Here is a 27133-nt window from a genome sequence, read left to right as displayed (position 1 = left end):
TCTTAAATTGTACATTATTATGTGCTTAAAAAGTAAAATATTTAAACTTGGTTCTCCTGGGGTGCCTGGGTGGCTCAGTCGTTAAGCGCCTGCCTTCGGCTCAGGTCATGATCCCAGGGTCCTGGGATCGAGCCCCGCATCTGGGCTCCCTGCTCTGCAGGAAGCCTGCTTCTCCCTCTCCCACTCCCCCTGCTTCTGTTCCCTCCCTCGCTGTGTCTCTGTCAAATAAATAAATTAAAAATCTTTAAAAAAAAAAACCCAAAAAACAAAAAACTTGGTTCTCCCAAGTATTTTAAACATTTCTTGTGATCTTGTTTACATTATTAATTTGCATTATGAAAAAGAAATTTATTATGCAAAAATTTCCACCCAGACCCATAGTTGGGAGACAATTTTCTATGGGTCTCTTGAATTACTGCTATGAGGCAAAGAATGTCCCTTGGAGCCAGACACCATCTCTGCAGCACAGGTCAGGCATGCTTACTGCCCAGTTGAAAAGTTTTATTTTCTTATTTGGTAAAGATTTTATTGCTAAGTAATTATGCCAAACATGGGGCTCGAACTTACAACCCCAAGATCAAGAGCTGCATGCTCCACTGACCAAGCCAACCAGGTTCCCCACCCATTTGAAAAGATTTAAAGTTCCTTAAGCTCAGAGTTCCTATCCTTTACATAGCCCACTGAGTGTGCAGGTATCATCTGACCCTCTTTACATTACCCTGTGGGAATGGGCTTTGGAATCAATGCCCCCACCAAAAGTTGACACTCCAGCTACTATTACTATGAGTAATAAACTGTCTTTTGTTTCTGACTCTGGAGTCTCATGTCTTCTACCAGCATGAAACTGTTGCTTGGTAACTTCTTAGCTTACAAGTAGGGTAAAAATCTCAAATCCTTCATAGTTCTTGACACCCATTCATTAGCAGATAGCATATATTTTACAATAGTAAATGTTTAGAATAATCAACATCTTTTTCAAATGTTGTACATGAGGTAAATTATATATTTAAATGTTATAGTTAAAAGTTAATTAAATTGAAGGCTTTTATACTTCAGATTTTTCTCCCTGCTTCCTATTCATCTGTACTTCTACCAGACGGTATGACGAAGAAAGGAAGTAAAACTCAAATTAGATTTTTCAGTTTGCTACTGCTCTGGAAAAGATTTAGTAATACATGGTATGTGAGCCATACTAAAAAGAGATGTATTTACCAGCAAATTTTCATTTTACTATTCCCATCCTTCTTTATCACAATAATCAAAAGTTAACTAATGTTTTTAAAGAAAAAATTGTATTGAGAAAGTATAGTTCTGTCAAGATTGCACACATTTTCTCCAAATTTTCTAATAAATAGTCATTAACTAAAAATACAAACCACATTTCCTGATCTACCATATCCTTTTATTCATTTCACCACAATCTTCCACAACGATGTGAGAGACTGGTAGAAAAGTTCAGTTTTATTTCTAGGTCCTATGTAAGTAGACATAGTCTATGCTAAACAGATATAGTCAATGCAAAAAACTAAAAATTTAAATGAGACATTAAGATAAAATATACATATAAATAAAACTATTTTGTCCTATATAATCATAATGATGATAAGTCTGCCAGTTGCCTAAATGAAAACTAAACAAAACAATTTTAATTCTTAAATAAATTGCCCATTTTCCCCCCTTCACGTGCCTCTGGAAAAATTAACTCAAATATATAGAAAACCAAGTCTAGACAGTAATAAGAATATATTATACAAGAGATCCTTGACAATATCCATCTATAAATGTTGTGTTTTCCCAACACTGTGAACCTGGGGATGTTTACTAATTAATTATTCCAAGAAATTAATATTCCTGCTCTGCTACCACCACAGCTCTAAAGTGAGAATAGTGGCATAGACAAGAACAGCCAGGAAGCACGTGCACTGAGAGGCTCACTTTCTCATTCAGGAATGGATCTATGAGCTTGTCTGACTATTCTTCAAAATGCTCAGATCTCAAATAATTTCCACAATAATTCATATTAGCTATGACATTGTGTCTTTTACCAGAATAAACTGTTTGCAATACCTATCTCTTAATGGTTTTGGTTCATTAAAAAGCCAAATAACCCAAACTAATATTACATTTTTTTCTTACTATCTATACAATAATAAAAATAAGAATTATCAAATTTGCAAGTAATATTATATTCTAAAACTTCATTAGTTATATTTTTTAAAATATATAAAAACAGGGGCGCCTGGGTGGCTCAGTCATTAAGCACCTGCCTTCGGCTTGGGTCATGATCCCAGGGTCCTGGGATCGAGCCCCACGTCGGGCTCCCTCCTCTGCGGGAAGCCTGCTTCTCCCTCTCCCACTCCCCCTGCTTGTGTTCCCTCTCTCACTGTCTCGCTCTCTCTGTCAAATAAATAAAATATTAAAAAAAAAAAAGACACAGCAATGAAATAGAATGGTAAGCCCAGAAATAAACCCTCACAGACGTAATCAAATGATTCTGATTTTCAACAAGAGTACTATGACCATTCAATTGGGAAAGAACAATCTTTTCAACAAATGGTGCTGGGAAAACTGGATATCCACATGCCAACGAATGAGGTTGAACCTTATCTTGCACCAGACAAAAAAATTAACTCAAAATGGATCAAAGATCTAAACGTTAAGGCCTAATTTATATAATAATACTCTTACAAGGAAATATGGGGGAAAAGTTCATTACACTGGATTTGGCAGTGATTTCTTGGATATGACACCAAAAGTACAGACAACAAAAGTAAAAATAGATTAAATTGAACATCAATATTTAAAACTCTGTGACTCAAAAGATACTATCAACAGAGTAAAAAAGTAACCTACAGGATGGGAGAAATATTTACAAATCATGTATCTGGTAAGAACTCCTAAAACAACAACAAAAAAACAACGAGTCCTATTAAAAATGGGCAAAGACCTTGAATAGACATTTCTCCAAATGTAATATATAAATGGCCAATAATCACATGAAAAGGTATTCAACATCATTAACTATTAGGGAAATGCAAATCAAAACTAGAATGAGATACTACTTCACCACATTAGAATGGCTATTATTTAAAAAAAAAAAAAATGTCACCAAGGATATAGAAAACTGGAACCCCTGTGAACTCTTGATTGTAATATAAAATGCTATAGCTGGTATGGAAAACATACAGTGGTTCCTCAAAAAATTAAAAATAAAATTGCCATCCAACAATTTCACTTCTGGTATATACCCAAAAGAATATAAAGTAGGGATTCAAATATTTGTACACCCATGTTCACAGAAGCATTATTCACAATAGCCAAAAGATGGAAACAACCAAGGTATCCAACAAAGTATGAATAAATTAACAAAATGTGGTATATACACACAATAGCATGTTCAGTCTTAAAAAGAAAGGTAATGCTGACAAATGCCACAGCATGGATGAACCTTGAAGACATTATGCTATGTGAATAAGCAAGTGACAGACAAATGCTGTGTGATTCCACTTATAGGAGGTATCTGGAGTAGTCGGATTCACAGAAGCAGAGAGGAGAATGTGGTTACCAGGTGCTGGGAGGTGGGAGAATCAAGAATTGTTTAACAGGTATGGGGTTTCAGTTTTGAGAGACAAAAAAGTTCTGGAGACTGGCTGCACAACAATGTGAATATACTTAACACTACTGAACTGTACACTTAAATCTGATTAAGATGATGAATTTTATGTTTATGCGTATTTTATCCCAATTTTTAAAATATGCATATAACGGGGTACCTGAGTGGCTTAGTCAGTTAAGTGTCCGACTCTTGATCTCAGGGTTGTGAGCTCAGCATGGATAACATACAGGTTTACCTTATTATATGACCTTGAAGGCTCTGAAAGAAGTACACTGAGATTGGTTATCTTCTTAAAATAACTCCAAAAAAGAGCTAAATTTCAGAAGTACCAAGATTTTTCTAAATTTTAATAACCTAGAAGTATAATCCTAGTTAAATAACACCAATTTGCTTTTTAAGAAAGTCATGGGGAGGGGCGCCTGGGTGGCTCAGTCGTTAAGCATCTGCCTTCGGCTCAGGTCATGATCCCAGGGTCCTGGGATCAAGCCCCACATCAGGCTCCCTGCTCCCGCGGGAAGCCTGCTTCTCCCTCTCCCACTCCCGCTGCTTGTGTTCCCTCTCTCTCTGTGTCTCTCTCTGTCAAATAAATAAAATCTTTAAAAAAAAAAAAAAGTCATGGGGATTAAAACACAATTCTTAAAAACTCACATTGTGGAGAATTTGGGAAGATGGTGAAGTAGGAGAATCCTGAACTCACCTCCTTCCATGATCACATCCAAGGCTGCAACTACATATAGTGTAACTCAATCTGAAAATGACCTAAAGACTAACAGACTAGCTCTTCCACAGCTAAAAATGTAAAGAAAAAGCCACATCAAGAAGGGTAGAAGGCGGGGGGGGAAAGAAGGGTAGAAGGGCCAGAGATGTGGCTAGGAATCAAAACCCTGGTGCAGTGACCCACAAGCAAGTGGGATATCAAAAGTGTAGAGGTCCTCCCTGAAGAGCAAGGGGACCAAGCCCCACATTAGGTATATTCTCCACCTGGTGATCTGTGCTGCGAGGACAGGCCCCCATAATGTCTGGCTTTGAAAATTAGCAGGGCTTAACTCCAGAAGAACTGGAGGGCTATAGAACTGAGATTCTATTCTTAAAGAAACCAGCACATTATAGCATTCATTCCAACACCCAGAAGAGGGGCAAGTGTTCAAAAAGCACGTGGGCCCTATATGAAGAAAATTTTTGACTAACTTTAGGACATGTGCTAGAGGGGCAGGGATCAGTAGGAACTTTCCTGGGAATGGAATTGCTGATGAGCACCATTATTCTTGATGCCCTTCAGCCACACTAGCCCAACATTGGTGGAAGACAGCACTGACGATCTCTATCTAACTTGCTAGCAGGGCTTACCCAGCCCCAACATTCCCCCCAAAGACCCACCCCCACCCTACCTGCCCACCTCAACAGGCACAGCTCCAAAGTGTCTTCTGCCCCAGTAAGGGGGTCCAGCACCACCCGCCAGCAAGTCCACAATAGTTATAGCAGAGCCTGTCAGCCAGCTCTGCCAGAGGCTAATCCCACCAACCAGCACCCCCTCAGCAGCATCAGCCAGGCCTTTCCACCATCTGTGCCAGGGAATAGCCCTGCTCACCAGTATGCTGGCAGTAGTCACACCCAGTCATTGCAGTCAGCCAATCTAACCCAGACCCACCATCAGAATGCCCATAAAACTTGTGGCTCAGTCATTAACAGGAGGATGCATGCAGCTCACACAGGAGACATTCCTGAAGCATCTGGTTCTGGTGACCAGTGGATTGCACTACTGCCCCCCCCACACCACCGACACCCTGTATACAAAGCCACTATTTTCAAGGCCAGGAGACATAGCTGACCTAGCAAATACATAGAAACAAACACAGAGAGTCAGACAAAATTAAAAGAAGAACAGTCTAAACAATAGAACAGGACAAACCCCAGAAAAAGAACTGAACAAAATGTAGGTAGGCAATCTACTGATAAAGAGTTCAAAGTACTGTTTGCAAAGATGCTGTTTGCTTTTACTAGTGAGATATTTTTCCTTTCATAATGTTCTTACTTTTAGTTATGGCCTTTCCTCCAGATTTGAGAGAAGAGTGGATGAATTCAGTGAGAGTATCAACAAAGATATAAAATATTTTAAAAAAATAAGAGCTAAAGAATACAGTAACTGAAATGAAAAACATACTAGAGGGAGTGGAAAGCAGATAGAGGATGCATAAGAACAGATTAACGATCTGGAAGACAGAGTAGTGAAAACCATCAAAGATGAACAGCAAAAAGAGGAAAGAATTTTAAAAATTAAGATAGGTCAAGCAGGGGTGCCTGGGTGGCTCAGTGGTTAAGCGTCTGCCTTCGGCTCAGGTCATGATCCCAGGGTCCTGGGATCGAGCCCCACATCGGGCTCCCTGCTCTGCGGGAAGCCTGCTTCTCCCTCTCCCACTCCCCCTGCTTGTGTTCCCTCTCTTGCTGTGTCTCTCTGTCAAATAAATAAGTAAAATCTTAAAAAAAAAAAAAAAAAAAAATAGGTCAAGCAACCTCTGGGATGACATCAAGAATACTAACATTCACATTATAGGAGTCCCAGGAGGAGAAGAAAGAGGAAAAGAGGTAGAAAAGTTATTTGAAAAAGTAATAGATGAAAACTTCCCTAACCTGGAGAAGGAAACAAACATCTAGATCCAGGAAACACAGAGACCTAAACAAGATGAACCAAGAAGGTCCACACTAAAACACATAATAATTATAATGGCAAAAATTAAGAAAAGGAGAGAATCTGAAAGCAGTGAGGGAAAAGCAATTAGTTACATACAAGGGATACCTCATAAGGCTATCAGCTGATTTCTCAGCAGAAACTTTTCAGGCCAGAGAAGAGTGGCATGATATATTCAAAGTGCTGAAAGGAAAAAACCTACAACCAAGAATACTTCACCTGGCAAGTTTATTATTCAGAATTGAAGGAGCAACATAGCATTTCCCAGACAAACAAAAGTTAAAGAAGTTCATCACCACTAAACTGTACAAGAAATGTTGAAGAGCCTTCTTTAAGCAGAAAAGGAAAGGCCATAACTAAAAGTAAGAACATTATGAAAGGAAAAATATCTCACTAGTAAAAGCAAACATATAACATAGCAGTCAATCACTTATAATGCTAGTACAAAGTTTAAAAGACAAAGGTAGGGGGACACCTAGGTAGGCCACATCGGGCTCCCTGATCACTGGGGTGTCTGCTTCTCCCTCTGCCTGCTGCTCCCCCTGCTTATACTCTCTCTCCTTCTCTCTCTGACAAATAAAATCTTTAAAGAAAAATTCTCAAAAGACTAAATTAAAAAAAAATTTTTTTAAAGACAAAGGCAGTAAAATCAATTATGTCTACAAAAATTAGTTGAGACATGCAGAATAAAAAAATATACATATGACATCAGACACCTAAAACGTGGAAGGGGGAGTAAAAATATAGTGCTTTTAGGATGTGTTCAAACATAGGTACCCATCAACTTAAAAAAAAAAAATGGACTACTATAAACATAGAGGAGGTTATATTCTATGAGCATCACAGTAACCATGACCAAAAACCTGTAGCTAGATACACAAGAAAATATAAAGAAAGCCAAGTACAGCATTAAAGCCATCAAACCACAAGGAAAGAGAGCAAGAGAAGAATGAACAGAGAACTAAAAAAAACAACAAGAATACATTTAACAAAATGGCAATAAGTTCATAACTAACAGTAATTGTTTTAAATGTAAACAGACTAAGGGCTCCAATCCAAAGACATAAAGAGACTGAATGGATTAATAAAAATTTTAAAAAGACCAATCTATATGCTGTCTACAAGAGACTCACTGTATTTATTTATTTATTTATTTTAAGTAGGCTCCTTGCCCAGCATGAAGCCCAATATTGGGCTTGAACTCACCAACTCACTACCCTGAGATCAAGAGTTGGACACTTAACTGACTGAGCCACCCAGGAGCCCCAAGAGATTCACTTTAGATCAAAAGATACATACAACCTGAAAGCAAAGGGATGGAAAGAGATACACTATGCAAATGGAAGAAAACAGAATAAAGGCCTTATATGAAAAACCCACAGCCAACATTATACTCAATGGTAAAAAACTGAGCCTTTTCCCCTAAGGTCAGGAACAAGATAAGAATGTCCACTCTCATCACTTTTATTCAACATAGTACTAGAAACCCTAGTCACAATGATTACACAAAATAAAGAAATAAAAGGCATCCCCATTTGGCAAGGAAGAAGTAAAACTCTATTTACAGATGACATGAGACTATATATAGAAAACCTTAAAGACTCCATCAAAAAACTACTAGAACTGATAAATGAATTTGGTGAAGTTGCAGGATACAAAATCAACATACAAAATTCTGTTGCATTCCTATATACTAATAACGAAGCAGCAGAAAGTGAAATTAAGAAAACAATCCCATTTACAATTACACCAAAAACAATATCTTAAAGAGGTGAAAGACCTGTTCTCTGAAAACTATAAACCACCAATGAAAGAAATTGAAGAAGACATGCAAAAAAATGGAAAGACATTTCATGCTCATGGATTGGAAGATCAAATATTGCTAAAATGGCTATACTACCCAAAACTATTTACAGATTAAATGCAATTCCTACCAAAATACCAGTAACATTTTTCACAGAACTAGAACAAACAATCCTAAAATTTGTATAGAACCACAAAAGATCCCAAATAGCCAAAGCAATCTTGAAAAAGAAAAACCAGAGGTATCATAATTCCAGATTTCAAGTTATATTACAAAGTGGTAGCAATTAAAACAGTATGGCACTGGCATAAAAACAGATCAATGGAATAGAATAAAAAAAACTCAGAAATGAACCCACAATTATACAATCAACAAAGGAGGAATGAATATACAATGGGAAAAAGACAGTCTCTTCAACAAATGGGTGTTGGGAAAACTAGACAGCAACATGAAAAAGAATGAAACTGAATCACTTTCTTTTACTATACATAAAAATAAACTCAAAATGGATTAAGGACCTAAATATGAGACTTGAAACCATAAATATCCTTGAAAAGAGCACAGGCAGTAATCTCTCTGACATCAGCCATAGCAACATTTTTAAAGATCTGTCTCCTGAGACAAGGGAAATAAAAGAAAAAATAAACAATCTGGACCTCATCAAAATAAAAAGTTTCTGCACAGTGAAAGAAACAAACAAAATGGAAAGGTAACCTAATGAATAGGAGAAGATATCTACAAATGACATATCCAATAAAGGATTAGTATCCAAAGTATCTAAAGAACTGATACAACTCAACACCCCAAAAACAAATAATCCAATTAAAAAATGGGCAGAAGACACAAGCAGACTTTCTCCAAAGAAGACATACAGATGACCAGCAGACACATGAAAAGATGCTCAGCATCACTCATCTTAAGGGAAATGCAAATCAAAACCGCAATGAGGTATCATCTCACACCTGTCAGAATGGCTAAAATCAAAAATAAAAGAAACACGTGTTGGCAAGGATGTGGAGGAAAATGAACCCTCACGCACTGTTGGCAGGAATGTAAACTGGTGCAGCCATTGTGGAAAACAGCATGGAGGTTCCTCAAAACGTTAAAAAATAGAACTACCCTATGATCCAGGAATCACACTCCTGGGTATTTATCCCCCTAATACAAAAACACTAATTCAAAGGGATACATGCACCCCTATGTTTATTACTGCAGTATTTAAAACAGCCAAACTAGGGGCACCTGGGTGGCACAGTCACTTGAGCATCTCAGTTTTGGCTAGGGTCATGTTCTCAGGGTGGTGAGACTGAGTCCCACGTCTGGCTCTGCTCTCAGCATGGAGTCTGCTTCAGATTCTCTCTCCCTCTCCCTTTGCCCTTCCCCCTCGTGCTCTCTCTTCTAAAACAAATAAATAAATCTTTTTAAAAATTTTTATTTTATTTTATTTTTTTAAAAGATTTTATTTATTTATTTGACAGAGTGATACAAAGCAAAAGAGGGAACACAAGCAGGGGGAGTGGGAGAGGGAGAAGCAGGCTTCCCACTGAGCAGGAAGCCCGATGCGGGGCTCGATCCCAGGCTCATGACCTGAGCCGAAGGCAGATGCTTAACAACTGAGCCACCCAGGTGCCCCCCCCCCAAATTTTTTTTTATTTATTCATTTGAGACAGAGAGATAGAGAGCATGAGCAGGGGGAGGTGCAGAGGCAGAGGGAGAAGCAGGCTCTCTGCTGAGCAGGGAGCCAGATGTGGGTCTCGATCCCAGGACCCTGGGATCATGACCCAAGCCGAAGGCAGAGGCTTAACCATCTGAGCCACCCAGGCGCCCCAAAAAATTTTTATATAAAATAGCCAAACTGTGGAAGCAGCCCAAGTGTACACTGATAGAGGAATGGATAAAGAAGAGGTGATATACACAAACATACACACACACACACACACACACACACACTGGAATATTACTCAGTCAAATCAAAAAGAATGAAATCTTGCCAACTGCAATGACACAGACAGAGCTAAGAAGTATAATGCTAAGTGAAATAAGTCAGTCAGAGAAAGACAAATACCATATGATCTTACGCATATGTGGAATTTAAGAAACAAAACAGATAAACATAGGGGAAGGGGGAAAAAAGAGGGAAGCAAATCATAAGAGACTCTTAATTATAGAGAAAATAAACTGAGGGTTGATGTAGGGAAGGGATGGGGGAATGGGCTAAATGGGTGATAGGTATTAAAGAAGGCACTTGTTGTAACAAGCACTGGGTGTTACATGTAAGTGATGAATCACTAAATTCTACTCCTGAAACCAATATTACTCTATATGTTAACTAACTAGAATTTAAATAAAAACTTGAACAAAACAAATGAACAAAGAAAAAAAAAGATAAACCAATAAAGAGACTCTTTATAACATAATTATAAACAGATTATATAAACATATAATTATAAACAGATGGTTACCAGAGGGGAGATTGGGGGGGTTGGATAGGGGAAATAGAGGATGGAGATTAAAGAGTACACTTACCATGACCAAAAAAAACTATAAGACACCGATGAATGAACTGAATATGACACAAAGAAATGGAAAAATATTCCATGCTCATGGATTAAAAGAATAATATTGTTAAAATGTCCATAGTACCCAAAGGAATCTGCAGATTCAATGCAATCCCTATCAAAATATCAATAGTATTTTTCACAAAACTAGAGCAAATAATCCTGAAATTTGTATGGAACCACAAAAGATCCCAAATAGCAAAAACAATCTCAAGAAGGAAGAACAAAGCTGGAGGTATCATAATCCCAGATTTCAAACTATACTACAAAGCTATACAACTATACAATGGTAATCAAAACAATATGGTACTGGCACAAAAACAGAAACATAGATTAACAGAAGAGAATAAAGAGCCCAGAAATAAACCCACATTTATATGGTCAATTAATCTATGACAAAGGAAGCAAAGGCAAAAGTAGACAATGAGGAAAAGACAATCTCTTTTTATTAGTTTTTTAAGTAGCCTACATAGCAAATGTGGGACTTGAACTCACAACCAGTGGGAAAACTGGACATTTACATGCAAAAGAATGAAAATGGACCACTCTCTTATACTATATAGAAAAATAAACTCAAAATCATTAAAGACCTAAATATGAGACCCGAAACCATAAAACTCCTAGAAGAAAACAAGTGCAGTAAACTCATGGACATTTGTCTTAGCAATATTTTTGGATCTGACCCCTCAAACATGGACAACAAAAGCAAAACAAATATTTTTTTTTTTAAGCAAAAACAAGGGCCCCTGGGTAGCGCAGTCAGTTAAGCATCTGACTCTCGATTTCAACTCACGTCATGGTCTGAGGGTCGTGAGAGCAACTCCTCTTTCGGGCTCCATGCTGGGCATGCAACCTGCTTGGGATTCTCTCTCTCCCTCTACCCCTCCTCACTCGCTCTCTCTCTCAAAAAAAAAAAAAGGCAAAAAATAAATAACTGGGACTACATCAAACTAAAAAGCTTTTACATAGTGAAGGAAACCAACAACAACAAAAAAAGGCAGCCTACTGAATGAGAGAAGAGATAATATCCAAAATATATAAAGAACTCAGAAAACAACACCAAAAAATCAAACAACCCAGTTTAAAAAATGGGCAGAGGTGATCTGACTTAACATTTTTCTGAAGACATACAGATGGAACAGACATATGAAAAGATGTTCAACATTATTAATCATCAGGGAAACAAACCAAAACCACAATGAGATATCACCTCACACCAGTAGGAATGGCTACTATCAAAATGACAAGAAATAAGTATTAGCAAGGAGGTGGAGAAAAGAGAACCCTCACGCACTATTGGTGAGAATGTAAACTGGTACAGCCACTATGGAAAAAAGTATGGAGGATTCCTCAAAAAAATTGAAAACAGAATTACCATATGATCTAGTAATTCTACTTCTGGGTATTTACCTGAATAAAACAAAAACATTAATTTAAAAAGATTTACCCCTACATTTACTGGGGCACTATTTATAATTGCCAAGCTACAGAAGCAACCTAAGTATCTATAGACAGATGAATAAATAAAGAAGATATCTACACAAAGGAGTATTACTCAGCCATAAAAAAGAAGGAAATCTTGCCATTTGTGTCATGGATGGACCTAGAGGGTATTATGCTAAGTGTGATAAGGCAGATGGAGAATGAGAAATAGCAAATAATTCATTATATGTGGCATCTAAAAAATAAATGAATAAACAATAAAAAAACAGAAACAAACTCATAAATACAGAAAATAAATTGGTGATTGCTAGAGGGGAGAGTGTGGGAAGATGAGCAAAATAGTTATAAAATAAGTCAAAGGGATGAAATGTGCAGCATAGGGAATACAGTCAATGATACTGTAATAACTTGGGACGCCTGGGTGGCTCAGTCGGTTAAGGGTCTGCCTTCAGCTCAGGTCATGATCCCAGGGTCCTGGGATCGAGTCCCGCATTGGGCTCCCTGCTCCGTGGGGAGCCTGCTTCTCCCTCTGCCTCTGCCTCTCTCTCTCTATCTCTCATGAATAAATAAATAAAATCTTTAAAAAAAAAAATATTGTAATAACTTTGTGTGGTGACAGATGATGCTTTACACTTATAGTGAGTATTTCATAATGTATATTATTGTCAAATCACTATGTTATACATCTGAAACTAATGTAACATTGTATGTGAACTATATATACTTACAATAAAATAATTTTAAAAATAAAGGGGCACCTGGCTGGCTTAACCTGTAGAGCACGCAACTCTTGCTCTAAGGGTCGTGAGTTCAAGTCCCACATTTGCTATGTAGGCTACTTAAAAAACTAATAAAAATAAAAATAAACTGAAAAATAAAAAATCCAGATTTAATTTTGCTCTGCTAAAAATCTACTTTGATATTCTACTTCCATTCTCAAAGAAAACAAGCAGCATTCCTTAATTCTCTCACAATTTTTTTTTTTAGAGAGGGAGGGGAGAGGGGCAGAGAGAGAGGGGGAGAGAGAATCTTAAGCAAGCTCCACGCCCAATACAGAGCCTGATCTCACGACCCTGAGACCATGATCTGAGCCAAAAATCAAGAGTTGGACACTTAACCAACTGAGCCACCCAGGCACCCCACTCTCACAATTATTCTAACATAAACTACACACAAATATTTTCATGAGTTATGTAAGTTTCTTAAAACTTTTCTTGTAAGTAAGCTCTATACCCAATGCAGGGCTTGAACTCATGACTCCAAGATCAAGAGTCACATGCTCTACCAACTGAGCCAGACAGATGCCCTTAAAACTTTTATTTTTTTTTTTATTTTTATTGTTATTTTATTTATTTATTTTTAAGTAGGCTCCATGCCCAGCATGGAGCCCAACATGGGGCCTGAACTCACAACACTGAAATCAAGACCTGAGCTGAGATCAAGAGTTAGATGCTTAACTGACTGAGCCATCCAGATACCCCCAAACTTTTATTTTTTAAGTATTAAAATAATTTTATTTAGGGGCACCTGGGTGGCTGTCGGTTAAGCGTCTGCCTTTGGCTCAGGTCATGATCCCAGGGTGCTGGGGTCAAGTCCCGCATCTGGCTCCTTGCTCGACAGGGAGCCTGCTTCTCCCTCTGCCTGCCGCCTCCCCTGCTTGTTCTAACAAATAAAATCTTAAAAAAAAATAAAATAAAGCAATTTTATTTAAAGTCAGTATTTCTACTCTATCACTCAACTATTTACATAAAACGATAGTTACAAATCATTTTCAGACCATCTCCTGTTAGGAAAAAAGTATGCTTTATTTAAATTCCCTTTAAATATTTCCTAAATATATGTACATTAATTACAAACCACATTCCTCATACTATAACAACTATCTTTACTTTTCATGGTCATTTTAATATTCACCTATATGCATTTATAGCTTTTACCTGTTCATTCAAAAACATAAAACAAGTGGACAATGTTTTTATAGATTTAACTATTTTGTTTAAAAGCAAATTTGTACTTGTATAATGAGATGAAGTTCAAAATAATATCAACTTTTATGTAAAAATTTTTAAAAATACCCTTACCAAGTGAGTTACCTCAATAAAGTGGGAAAATCCAAATAGAATATTTAATGGCACTGTTTCACCACATAAAACATCAGAGGCACCTTTTCCATGAATCTCTATGGAAGTCTAAGAAAAATATGTTTATGAGATTTATTTAAATTTAGAGAATTATACAACAACTAGTAAAGAAGTGTAGAATTCATCCTACATAAAACAATTTATCCATTGAGCTTTTTTGCTGAATTGCAGCCATATTTCTGTCAGTTCAAATGATGATCTATATATGAGGGATTAATCTGACACAAGACAGTAAAGCTTAATCCTTCAGTATATCATAATCTATTTATTGTGCATGTTAAGAGGATTTCAAATTTAAAAATTATACAGGAAGTGATGCCAGAAATGTACACAGAATAAGATTTTCCTAAAATATTAGGTTTTAATGTCTATATAACATGAATAGACTATTTAAAAATGTCAAAAAATGTCTAAGGTAACATAAATGACTTCTTTATTTTAAAATGTCAAATAAATGTCATTTAATTTTTAAGAGGTAGAATTAAAGTCTTCATTTGATAACACTTTATATAAAAGAATTAAATACAGAAATTTATTGAAGGGGGGACTAGCTAGAAGTCAGCATGTTCTCATTTTGTGTCACTTAATGAAGTTACCACTATCAAGAGAGGAGATGTGTTCACATAATTCACAAGAAGAGTAAAAGGCACTGTCAGACTAAAAGAATATCCTTTGCTTTACTCTGTAATTATTAACATAATATATAAAAAATAAAATTACTCATGACATATACAAGAGATGCGACTAATTTCTTCTTTGAAAACCTGTCCTGCTCATAACCCTGGAAGGGACAGATCTCTTGTACCATTTGACCCTGTCCCTTCACTCCCAACCCTACCTCCAGAACACAACTGATCGAAGCAATTTATTATTATCTCCTGGCAATTTGGAATTATAAGATGGGACACTCAATTGTGGGATGAAGAGCTAGAAGTTATGTAGACTATAGGTCTTAGGCTATCATTTTGAAATGGTCATGATAAGGCCATATGCAAGTAAATATGTGAGCAGGAAAGTCAGTTTATAATGAATAAGAAGAGAGAAACAAACATGCAGAGAAATGTCAATAAGCCAGCTGGTTCCAGAGAGCTGTTTCCTAGAGGCTGCCAGCAATTGAATGAAATGAAATGCCCTTTAAGATATCAACTCTTTCCAAGAGAGTTTTACTTGAACCTTTTTGAATGCTTTCTGCTTTCATAAACATTCCTTGATTATGACAATGATTCAGAAAATATTTCATACACAGAGTTCTACAAAATAATTAAGGACTTCCAAAAACAAGACAGAATAATGAAGCAAACTCAAATTTCCTTTAAAGTATCTGAGAACTACTGCTTTTGCATATATGAGAAGCATGAGAGAAATGACACCATTAAATAGATATTGCCCCTTATCCCTCAAAAATCTGCAGTAAAGGGGCACCTGGTTGGCTCAGTCAGTGGAGCATGCAACTTTTGATCTCAGGGTTTTGAGTTTGAGCCCCACATTGGGCATCAAGCTTACTTTAAAAAAAATCTGCAGTAAAGCACTCAAGCTGTGAAACTTCCTCAACCCAGAACCTGTTAACAATCTTACAGGATGTTAATGTCTAGATTTAATTTGAGTTTCTACCTACCTCCTCCATATTTGTGTGATTTTTTCAATTTCTTAATCTTAGACTATTTTATTCTTTGTATCACTTGAATATATTTTATCATTTTGTTATTTAATCCTTTACTTTCTGGTTATTCTAAATTGGTTATACTTAGTTTATATTATTGTCTTAATATTTTTGCTATCTTACCACTTTAAACTCTTATTTTTATCCTCTTATTTAATACTTCTTAAATTTGCATTCAAGTGTCTTTATATTTATTTTACCCATATTAGATAACTTTTTTTTTTGCTTATTTATTTTTAGGTAAACTCTATGTCCAACGTGGAGCTTGAACCCACCACCCTGAGAGCAAGAGTTACATGCTCTACCAACTGAGCCAGCTAGGTGCCCCCAGATTAGATACGTTTTAACCTTATTTTTTCTCTGAATTTAAATTATATATTATAGAATGTTTTTTAAAATACATAAAAATTTTAAAGAATAAAATTTGAAACTTTTATTTCTTTTTACTCTCCTTTTCTGTAAATAGAGGCATACCTCATTTTATTGCACTTTGCTTTACTGGGTTTCACAGAAATTATGTTTCTGGGGTTTTTTGTTTTTTGTTTTTTGCAAACTGAAGCTTTGTGGCAACCCTACACTGAGTAAGAAATTTTTTCAATAGTAGTCATTGCTTGCTTCATGTCTCTTGTGTCATATTTTGATAAGTCTTCCAATATTTCAAACTTTGTCACTATTACTATATTTGTTATAATGATCTATCATCAGTGATCTTTGATGTTACTATTGTAATTGCCTTGGGGCACCACAAACTGAACCTACATAAGATGACAAACTTAATAATAATTGTTCTGTGAGTTCTGACTGCTCCACCGATGAGCCATTCCTCTCTCTCCCTCTCCTTAGATTTCCCTATTACCTGAAATACAACAATATTAAAATTAAGCCAATCAGTAATGCTACAATGGCCTCCAAGTGTTCAAGTAAAACAAGGAGCTGCAGGTCTCCCACTATAAATCAGAAGCTAGAAATGATTAAAGTAAAGATGGCATGTCAAAGCTGAGACAGGTCAAAATCTAGGCCTCTTGCACCTAACAGTTAGCCATATTGTGAATGCAAAGAAAAAGTCCTTGAAGAAAATGAAAAGTGCTACAATTGTGATTACACGAATGGTAAGAAAGAGAAACAGCCTTGTTTATTGCTGATATGGAGAAAGTTTTAGTGGTCTAAATAGAAGATTAAATCAGCCACAACATTCCCTTAAGCCAAAATCTAATCCAGATCAAGGTCCTAACTCTTCAATTCTATGAAAGCTCAGAGAGGTGAGGAAGCTGCAGAAGAGAAGTTTGAAGCTAGAAATTGGCTCATGTGTTTAAGGAAAGAAGTGAAGCAGCAAGTGCTGATGTAGAAGCTGCAGGGAGTTAATCTAGAAGATCTAGGTAAGATCATTTATGAAAGTGGCTACACTTAAAAAACAAACTGTCAGTGTAGACAAAACAACCTTCTACTGGAAGAAGGTACCATCTAGGACTTTCATAGCTAGAAGAAAGCCAATGCCTGCCTTCAAAGGACAGGCTCTCTTTTTAGGGGCTAATACAGCTGGTGACTTGAAGTTGAAGCCAATGCCCACTTACCATTCCCAAAATCCTACAGCCCTCTAGAATTACGCTAAATCTGCTCTGCCTTCTGCTCTAGAAATGGAACAACAAAGCCTGCCTGAATGATAGCACATCTGTTTACAACATAGTTTACTGGATATTTTAAGCCCACTGTTGAGAATTACTGCTCAGAAAAAAAGATTCCCCTGAATATATTACTGCTCATTACCAATGCACCTGAGTTCTGATGGAGATACAAAATGAGATTTATTATGTTTCATGCCTTCTAGCACAACATCCAATCTGCAGTCCAAGGATCAATGAGTCATTTCAACTTTCAAGTCTTATTACTGAAGAAATACATTTCATAAGCTGCCATAGATACTGATTCCTCTGATAGATCCGGCAAAGCAAGTTGAAACCTTCTGGAAAGCATTCACCATTCTAGATGCCGTTAAGAACATTCATGATTCACGGGAAGAGGTCAACATGAACAGGAGTTTGGAAGAAGCTGATTCCAACACTCCTGGATGACTTTGAGGAGATCAAGACATCAGTGGAGGAAGGAACTGCAGATGTGGTGAAAATAGCAAGAGAATTAGAACTAGATGCAGAGCCTGAAGATGGGACTAAATTTCTGTGACTGAATCTCATGATGAAACTTAAATGGATTAGGAAAGTTTCTTATGGATGAAGAAAGTGGTTTCTTGAGTTGGAACCTACTCCTGGTGAAGATGCTGTGAAGACATGTTGAAATGACAATGAAGGATTTAGAACATTACAGAAACTTAGTTAATGAAGTGGTGGCAAGGGTATGAGAGGATGGACGCCAATTTTGAAAGCTGCTACTGTTGGTAAAATACTATCAAACAGCATCCCACGGTACAGAGAAATCATTCGTGAAAGCAAGAGTCTACTGATGTGGCAAACTTCACTGCTGTCTTATTTTAAGAAATTGCCAAAGCCACCTGAAACTTCAGCAACCACCACCCTAATCAATCAGCAGACATCAATATCAAGGCAAGACTCTCTACCACCAAAGATTACAATTCAGTGAAGTCTCAGATGATCGTCAGCATTTTTTAGCAATAAAGCATTTTTAAATTAAGGTATGTGTATTTTTTAGACATAATGCTATTGTACACTTAACAGACTACACTATAGTGTAAACATAACTTTTATATGCACTGGGAAACCAAAAAATTCATTTGATTCACTTTATTCCAGTGGTCTAGAACTGAACCTGCAACATCTCTGAGGTATGCCTGTATATTATAAAACTGGGATCACGTAACATATATAGTTCAGGGTCCTGCTTTTTTTAGTTGAGTATATTGCAATTACACTTTAACACTCAGCTGTTGATCAGCATTTAGATAAGTTTCATTTTAGGGTTTATATTTACATTGACATATTTACATTATTTTTAAATACTTATTTCTCAGTATTTCCTTAAATCAAATTCCTAGAGTTGGAATGCTATGTCAAAGAAAATAAGTGTTTTTAAGAATTTTTAAACAAGGGCACCTAGGTGGCTCAGTTGGTTAAATGACTGCCTTCAGCTCAGATCATGATCCCAGGGTCCTGGGATGGAGCCCTACATCGGGCTCCCTGCTCAGCGGGGGGCCTGCTTCTCCCTCTCCCTCTGCCTGCAGCTCCCTCTGCCTGTGCTCTCCTGGTCTCTCTCAAATAAATAAAATCTTTAAAAAAAATTTTTCAAACATATCACATTCTTTTTCACAAAGTTTAACACAAATTCTCAGGAAACAGGTTCGAATATGATTTTTTTATGGCATACTCAATAAATTCTCATTTTTCTTTGTTAATTTGATAATTATTTCACTGCACTGCTTTTATTTTGAACAATTTTTAAAACATGTATGAGCATTTCATTTATTCTTTCATAAATTGCTTCTTGATCTATTTTGGATTCTCTTAAATGTTAATATCTTTATTAATTTTGCTTACTATAAAATATTACAGATTCAGAAAACGGGGGGGGAGGAGAGTAAAACTGAATCACAAACTCTCTTTTTCAAAATCTAACAAAAACAACTGAAGAACATTTTAAAGGGCAGAGAAAACAAACAAGAAAGGAGAAACAACCATATGAAGGGGTCAAAAATAAGCCACTGTGGCATAAAAATTATTTTGAGCTATAGGCATTTGACTTTCTAAAATCCCTTATCTGCCAAAAGCAGAACTCCCAAAAGAATTCAATTGTCATAAAGCCCCTCCCAGGGAACAATTCTAATTTCTTTCCTAAAAAAGAAGTCAGCACTACACCCAGTCAGATTTTGTCACAAAACTATATACGTATCATCTTTTCTCCTAAGGACCCACTTATCTTTCCAAAAAGTCATTTGTTTTTTTCATAAGTGCCCCTTCTCCCCATGCCCCTCTAAGAAGTCATTGTTCTCCCAAAAATGCCCCTCTACCCTCCCACCCCGATTAAGATGCTATATAAGCCCCAAATTCCAAATTCTTCAGTCACATTTAATTCCAATGCAACATACACAATTAAATCTTGTCTTTTCCTCTTGCTAACATGTCTTTGGTAGTTTAATTTGCAGGTCCCCCAAGAATGAACCTAAGAGGGTGGAGGAAAATTTTTCCTGACGATTTGCCACATCTTCAAAAAAATGTTGACTGAAGAAATGTGTGCAGTGGCTATAATCTTCATCCCACCTCCACCCTAAAGAAGCTCTGAAAAAAGAAATGTCAGAAAAATCATGAGAGTTCTCACAAATTGTGCCCTCTTTGAAAAAAAGCAGATTGAGGAAGTGAGTAGGTAGCTCAGGAAAAAGGGACTGAAAAGGTCTTCAGAGTAGACAAACTCCAAATACATCGCCTATATCCTAGTGAAGAAATGAGGAAACTTCAGGCCCACTGTTTAAAACATAGCATAGCCAACGGTCCACAACAGTAAATCAGAATTTAGCAAAATCAAAAACTAAAAGGAAGGTGAACTATTATAAACTATAAATCTTGAAGTAGAAATACATAAGTAAAATGGAGTAGAATGTTTCTTCCCAGTGGAAGAAAAAGCACGAGGGTTACACAACAAAATGGAGGAAACCATCTGAACTCTGAGATATCCTCCACAGGAAAAGTATATCCCATTGTTAGAAGAAATGAACCCTGGTTCAGACACTTAATAAAATTTCAAAGAAAAAGCACAACCCATTTCCTTTAGAAAAGGCTACACAAACCCCAGCTGAATTACCCTTATTCCTGTAGCCCTCCCAACTATAAGAGTATAGAAAGTAAATACAAGGCATTACCCAACCACCAAACTGTAGCTCAGAGAAGATAAACTGGCCACAGATCAGAAGTCAAGAAGGGGTGCATGGCTGGCTCAGTCAGTGGAGCATGTGACTCTAAGTTTGAGCCTCACATTGGGTGTAGAGATTACTTAAATTTTTTTTGAATCTTTAAAAAAAAAAAAAAGAAGTCAAGGATAATTTAGCCATATTGGATTAAAGAAAATATAAAGTCAGAAGAGGGATCCATATCTTTTTTTTTTTTTTTAAAGATCTTATTTATTTATTTGACAGAGAGAGACACAGCGAGAGAGGGAACACAAGCAGGGGGAGTAGGAGAGGGAGAAGCAGCCTTCCCGTGGAGCAGGGAGCCCGATGCAGGGCTCGATCCCAGGACCCTGAGATCAGGACCCGAGCCGAAGGCAGACGCTTAACAACTGAGCCACCCAGGCACCCCAGAGCACATGGGCACAATAAAAGGAATATCAAGTCAATCAGAAAATCATATAACAGCATAATGAAAGAAATGAACTTTCTATACAGAAAACCTACAGATAAAAGCTTAGATTATTAAGATCTTTCTTATTTTCTAATATAAGCATTTGGTACTCTAAATTTCCCTCTGGTTTAGTGCTGTAAATTTAATGCTATAAATTTCCCTCTATTTCTGCATCCCACAAGTATTTATATGTTTGCCTGTATTTTCATTTTAATTCAATTCAAACTATGTTGTAATTTCCCTTGAGACTTCTTTCATCTTCTCTGATCCACAGGTTATTTAAAACTATGCTGTCTAATTTCTAAACATGTGTGTATTTTCCAGACACCTTTTTATACTGTTTTATAATTTAATTCCATTACTGTTAGAGAAAAGACTTTGTATGGTTTAAGTTTTTAAAAATTTCCTAAGGTTTGTTTCATGCCCCAGGATATGGTTTATTTTGGCCAGGGGAGAGCAAGCTATGGCCTATTTTGACATCAAAATCCAGTCCCTGACAGCTTTTGTATGGCTCAATGATGAAGGAATTATCTTTACATTTTAAATGATGAAAATATCAAAAGAACATTGCATGACCTGTGAAAATTACATGAAATTCATATTTCAATGTCCATAAAAAAAAGTATTACTGGAACATAACCAAACTCATTTATTTATGAATTATCTAACGCTGCTTTTGCACTGCAGTGGCAGATTTGAATAGTTGTGACAGAAGCCATACAGCTCATAGTGCCTAAATATTTACTATCTGGCCTTTTACACAAAACATTTGCTGATTCTATTCTTTGTATATGTTCTACAAGCACTCCAAAAGAATATATATTTTATTCTTTTGGGGGTTGTATTCTCTATTTCATTTAGATCCAGTTAGTTGATGTTATTCAGTTGTTTTACATCTTTGTTGATTTTGTTTATCACTTATTGAAAGGAATGTTGAAATTTTCACCTACAAGTGGATTTGCTCATTTCTCCTTTCAGTTCTACCAGTTTTTGCCTCGTGTATTTTTTTAAATCTCTGTTCTTAAGTAGATAAATATTTAGAATTGTTAAGTCTTCTTGGTTCTTTATTACTATGTAATATCCTTGGTAATTTTCCTTGCTCTGAAGTGTACTTTGCCTAATGTTACTATAGCTACTCCAAATATTTTACTAGTATTTGAATGGTATATCTTTTTCCATCCTTTCCTTTTAACCTGCCTACAGCATTAAACTTAAAATGGGTTTCTTTTAGACAGGATATAATAGAGTCTTTTTAAAAATTATTATTGAGGGTGCCTGGGTGGCTCAGGTCATGATCCCAGGGTCCTGGGATTGAGTCCCACATCAGGCTTCCCTTGCTCTGTGGGGAGCCTGCTTCTCTCTCTCCCTCTGCCTGCCACTATCCCTGCTTGTGCTCTCTATCAAATAAATAAATAAAATCTTTTTAAAAATTCTGGAAAAAATTATTGAATTTAACAACTGCTATCTTTCAATTGTTGTATTTAGACCATTTATATTTAATATAAATATTGACATTTGGATTTAAGACTCCCATTTTATTGTTTTCTCTTTGTCCTTCTGTTTTCATTCCTGTGTTTTCTCTTTCTTTCCTTCTTCTGGATTATTTGAGTATTTTTTCAGTATTTCATTTTAATGTATTGTGTTTTTTATTATATCTTTTTTTAGTGGTTGCTGTAGAGATTTACAATAAATTTACTTAACTTTGCACAGGTTTCTTAGAATTACTGTTTCTTCCCTTTTTAAACAAGTTTTATTGTAGTAAGAACACTTAACATGAGATCTATGTCCTTAACAGATTTTTAAATCTACAACATAGTACTGTTAACCATAGGCAAAATGTTGTACAGCAAATCACTACAACTAACCCATTTTGCATAACTGAAACTGTATACCTGTTGGTTAATAACTCCCTGTTCCTCCTCCCCCCAGCCCCTGGCAACCACAGAGAATCACTATTTTAACAATTCAAATGAAATACAGAATCTTACCATCATATAGATCCCTTTACCCTCCCCCTTCATATTGTATTGTCTCATAAACTACACTAACATACACTGAAAACCCCATCTGATAGTGGGTTTTTTTCCAGTTGTCAAACATATGTTAGAGAACTTGAAAAAAATAAGAATTGTCTATTATGTTACCCAACAATTTATCATTCCAGTTATTCACACAATTGAACAGATTGGTACCACTGAAATACATCATTACCTATCTCAGTCCTCTGCTCCACCCAGTAACCTTTCTCCACTTCCCTAGTCAATTCCTTTCCATTCTACACTGTTTTCCTCAACCCTCCCATCCTGCTATTTGTCCCCTTAATCTGAGCAAATGACCCTGCCTCGTAATTCACTGATAAGGGACATCAGTCAGGAAATCCTCAAATTCCTGCTGTCACACTAAACTGACCCATACCCATACCTATCTATTTCCTAAGGCTGGATTACAGGGATGACTGAACAGGTAGCTGCCTGAGTACCAGTCTACAAGAAGTACTTTAATGTCACTGGAATAAACTGGTAACGGGACCATTTAAATCAACTACTTCATAACTACTTCAAATGACAGCATTTCATAGAAATTTTTTAAATACTTCTTGTTTACACTAACCTATTGCCATCAAGTATTTTTGCAATTGTATCTACTTATTAAATCGTACAGTGATACTAAAGGCTACACTATGAATCCTGATCTAGATAACTAACAGGTACTTGACACTTACAGTCAAAATCTGCAGAAAATTTGAAATTAAACCATGCATTGCATGATGTTATTTACCAGGAACAAGCAATTTATTTTTTAACTTAAATTTGAAAACTTTAGTATGCCTCACAGGAAACTATCTGGTTCAGAAAACAGCATAAGAAAACTGACTAAAGAACCAAAATATAGAAAAGCGAGAAGCACGCTGCCAACATAAAAACCAGAAAAAAATAACTTTAAAACATATTTTGAGCAAGTCTTTCCCACTTTAATAATTTATTCAACAATATTATTGAGCACCAATTATGTGTTGGTACTGTTCTGGGAAACAAGACAAACAAGGGTCCCTGCTCTTGAAGACTTACATTCTGGGAGAAGCAGATAAGAAATAAATGACGATAGGGGTGCCTGGGTGGCTCAGTCGTTAAGCGTCTGCCTTCAGCTCAGGTCATGATCCCAGGGTCCTGGGATCAAGCCTCGCATTGGGCTCCCTGCTCCGCGGGAAGCCTGCTTCTCCCTCTCCCACTCCCCCTGCCTGTGTTCCTTCTCTCGCTGTGTCTCTCTCTGTCAAATAAATAAATAAAATCTTAGAAAGAAAGAAAGAAGAAAAGAAAAGAAAAGAGAAGAAAAGAAATGATGATAATATATAGTAATAGATACTCCTGGGGAAAAACAGATGATGTGAGAGAGAAGACTGGACTGGCAAGGCTGCTGCCAGAGACTGAAAGTAAGAAAGGGAAGGTCACAGTATGGTACAAAAGACCTAAGGGATAAAACGAAACCCACCATGCAAAGGTAAGGCACGGGTCGAAACAGAACCAAGCAGAGGGAATACCAAGTCTCCCCAAAAAAATGATCTTGGCCTTTGAAGAACAGAAGAAAAGACTTCTCCATGGCTGAAATATAATAAACTGTAGGCAATAATGGCAGAAATGTAGGGAGAAGTCAGACCAAGTAAGGCTTTATGGGCCACTCAAACTTTAATGAGTATGTATAGATAATGCTATCTAGTCATAAGTGATAAGAAAACAATTTTTTTTAACAAAGTTAAAAATGTTAAGCTGTGTTCTGTGCATCTGGTAAATTTATTACAAACATAATGATATATGTATGTATGTAAAGTTTTTTCACTAGAAAGTATCTTCCTACCCTCAATAAAATAAATATTTGAAAGAGTGTCTATTTAGATTTTGCTTTCTGCTTGCCTACTGTCATTATGGGATAGGAATCGCTTCTCCTGAGCTCTGGAGCTCATCTCTACCCACCAGAGCCTCTGATGGCTAATGGATAAACTGTGTAAGAGAAAAGTGCCTCCTCTAGGCACCTGAGCCCTACACAAGGGCATAAATTTAGCAGGCAAAGCACCAGATTTCAGCCCTTCCTCACCCACGTGGCCCAGCATCCTTACACATAACCATTTAAGATGGTCTTACCAACCACATCCTCGGAAACTGTACTCCATCAACTAACCCCGCTCCTGTGACTTCAGCTGCTCCCACATAAGCAAAGGACACACACATCAGAAACTGTTTAAAGTTATGCCTTTCTTCTTAGGAAATGCAGAGCATTATTACATATTTACCATTATGTACTGCCAAAGCCTGACAAAGTGCTAAGGCTTTGAATGTTCTGTTAATTTAAAATACATAATCAAAGTTGCAGCAGTTCAAAAGTTATCCCCTTATTAGAAACCACTTATCTTTATTTGGGTAGCTTTAAAATCATGTATACACCTAGTTATTTGTAATCTACACCCTACTTCCTATGGGTGTGAGATATATCACAGTTTGAGAATGAATTTTTGGATCATCTATAATTCCAACTACCATATATCTGAATCCTGGCATTACAGCTTATTATCCTGCCAAAAATAATGATGCAAAAACTGGCAGAGATGCTGATTTGTCTGTCAAGAAAATCTTTTTAAAATAATATAACATTTAAAAATTTCCTAGTCAGCACTTAAAACTTTCAAATGTTTCTAAGCAGAATATGTTCCTTAACATGGACTATAATTTAGCAACAGCAAATGACTAATTTTTTATTATACCTTCACAACTGGTAAGCTAAGAAAATTATTAAGACTTCATGTAACAGTCTAATAAGATTGAAATTTGCATATGAGATATATTACTTAAGGAATTTTAATTTTTTAAAACTTTGTTTTAATAATGCACACATTGTGATGGTTACACAAAGTGATTACCTTCACCTCTGTCTCCACTCTAAAAAATACCTGCAGATCATAGGGGCCTATAACAACTTTCAGCAAATTAAACACTTTGACTTTGGTCATGCTTTGAGAATGTCTTGAAGTAACCCCAGAGCAAAGACAGACTTTATGCTTCAAAAAATAAGCTTTCAGATAAAAATCACAGCTCATTTGCTCTGAACAAAGTATTTTATCCAGCTCTTCTTCAGCCATCGGTACAACAAAATTGACCTTTGTCATGCATCACTGATTTGGTCATCTCATATTCCACAGATAAGCAGGGAACCCTTAATTACAAAATGTTTTTTTCTTTTAACAGTAATAATATAGTCCAATTTTGGAAAAATTACATATTACCCATAATTCCACCTCCCTAAAAACAAACAGCTTTCCTTTTTTAAAGTATCCAATCATTTTATATAAAAGACCATTTATATGAAAAACAGGTACCTTAAAAGGAAGTTGTGTTTTTTGTCCGACACATTGAGCTAGTTAGCCAACACTGAAGAAGTCATATTCAAACCAAAGTCAGAAAACTGGTCCAGCAGATCTTAAATGGAAAGATACAAATATAGTAAAACTCCAGAATATGAGTGACTTGCTTTAGCAGTGATTTTTACTATATTTTGAAACAAATCATGAGCTGCAATGTTAAGAGTTTAAACAATATTCAACTTTATCCAAAACTTCGCAGATAATTTACAAATAAAATGATGTGTTGTCTTCCTATCATTGCTTTTTGCTTCACAATAATCTTGGTGAATGGGCAGTGAGCAAGAAGGAGTACTGACAAAGTGAGGCTAGCCATGCATTAACTGTTGAAGCTGTGTGATAGGTACCTAAGAGTTCACTCTATTTCTCAACTTTATATCCAAAATTTTCCAAAATGAAAAGAAAAAAATTTACTAAAAAAAAATCTAAGACTATATAAGCTGAAACAAAGAAAAAAATCAAGGCTTGTCTTTCATATATGTTAATCCAAGTATCATCACAGCGAAGTCACTCTACCGAAA

The 27133-nt window shown here is 36.3% G+C and overlaps 1 protein-coding gene across 1 annotated transcript in view; it reads left to right on the top strand.

Moving 5' to 3' along the window:
* Positions 1–19107, top strand: part of WDPCP (WD repeat containing planar cell polarity effector) — a 413409-nt gene extending 394302 nt beyond the window's left edge. The window contains exon 22 of the mRNA XM_081797281.1: positions 17734–19107. Coding sequence (XP_081653407.1) covers positions 17734–17814 — 81 coding nt within the window. The 3' untranslated portion in view covers positions 17815–19107. The remainder of the gene's footprint in view (positions 1–17733) is intronic.
* The last annotated feature ends 8026 nt before the right edge of the window (positions 19108–27133 follow it).

The sequence above is a fragment of the Leptonychotes weddellii genome, chromosome 10 (assembly GCF_054177405.1).
Source record: "Leptonychotes weddellii isolate Sample4059 chromosome 10, ASM5417740v2, whole genome shotgun sequence".
NCBI lineage: Eukaryota > Metazoa > Chordata > Mammalia > Carnivora > Phocidae > Leptonychotes > Leptonychotes weddellii.
This window is presented reverse-complemented; position numbering and strand designations above follow the sequence as displayed.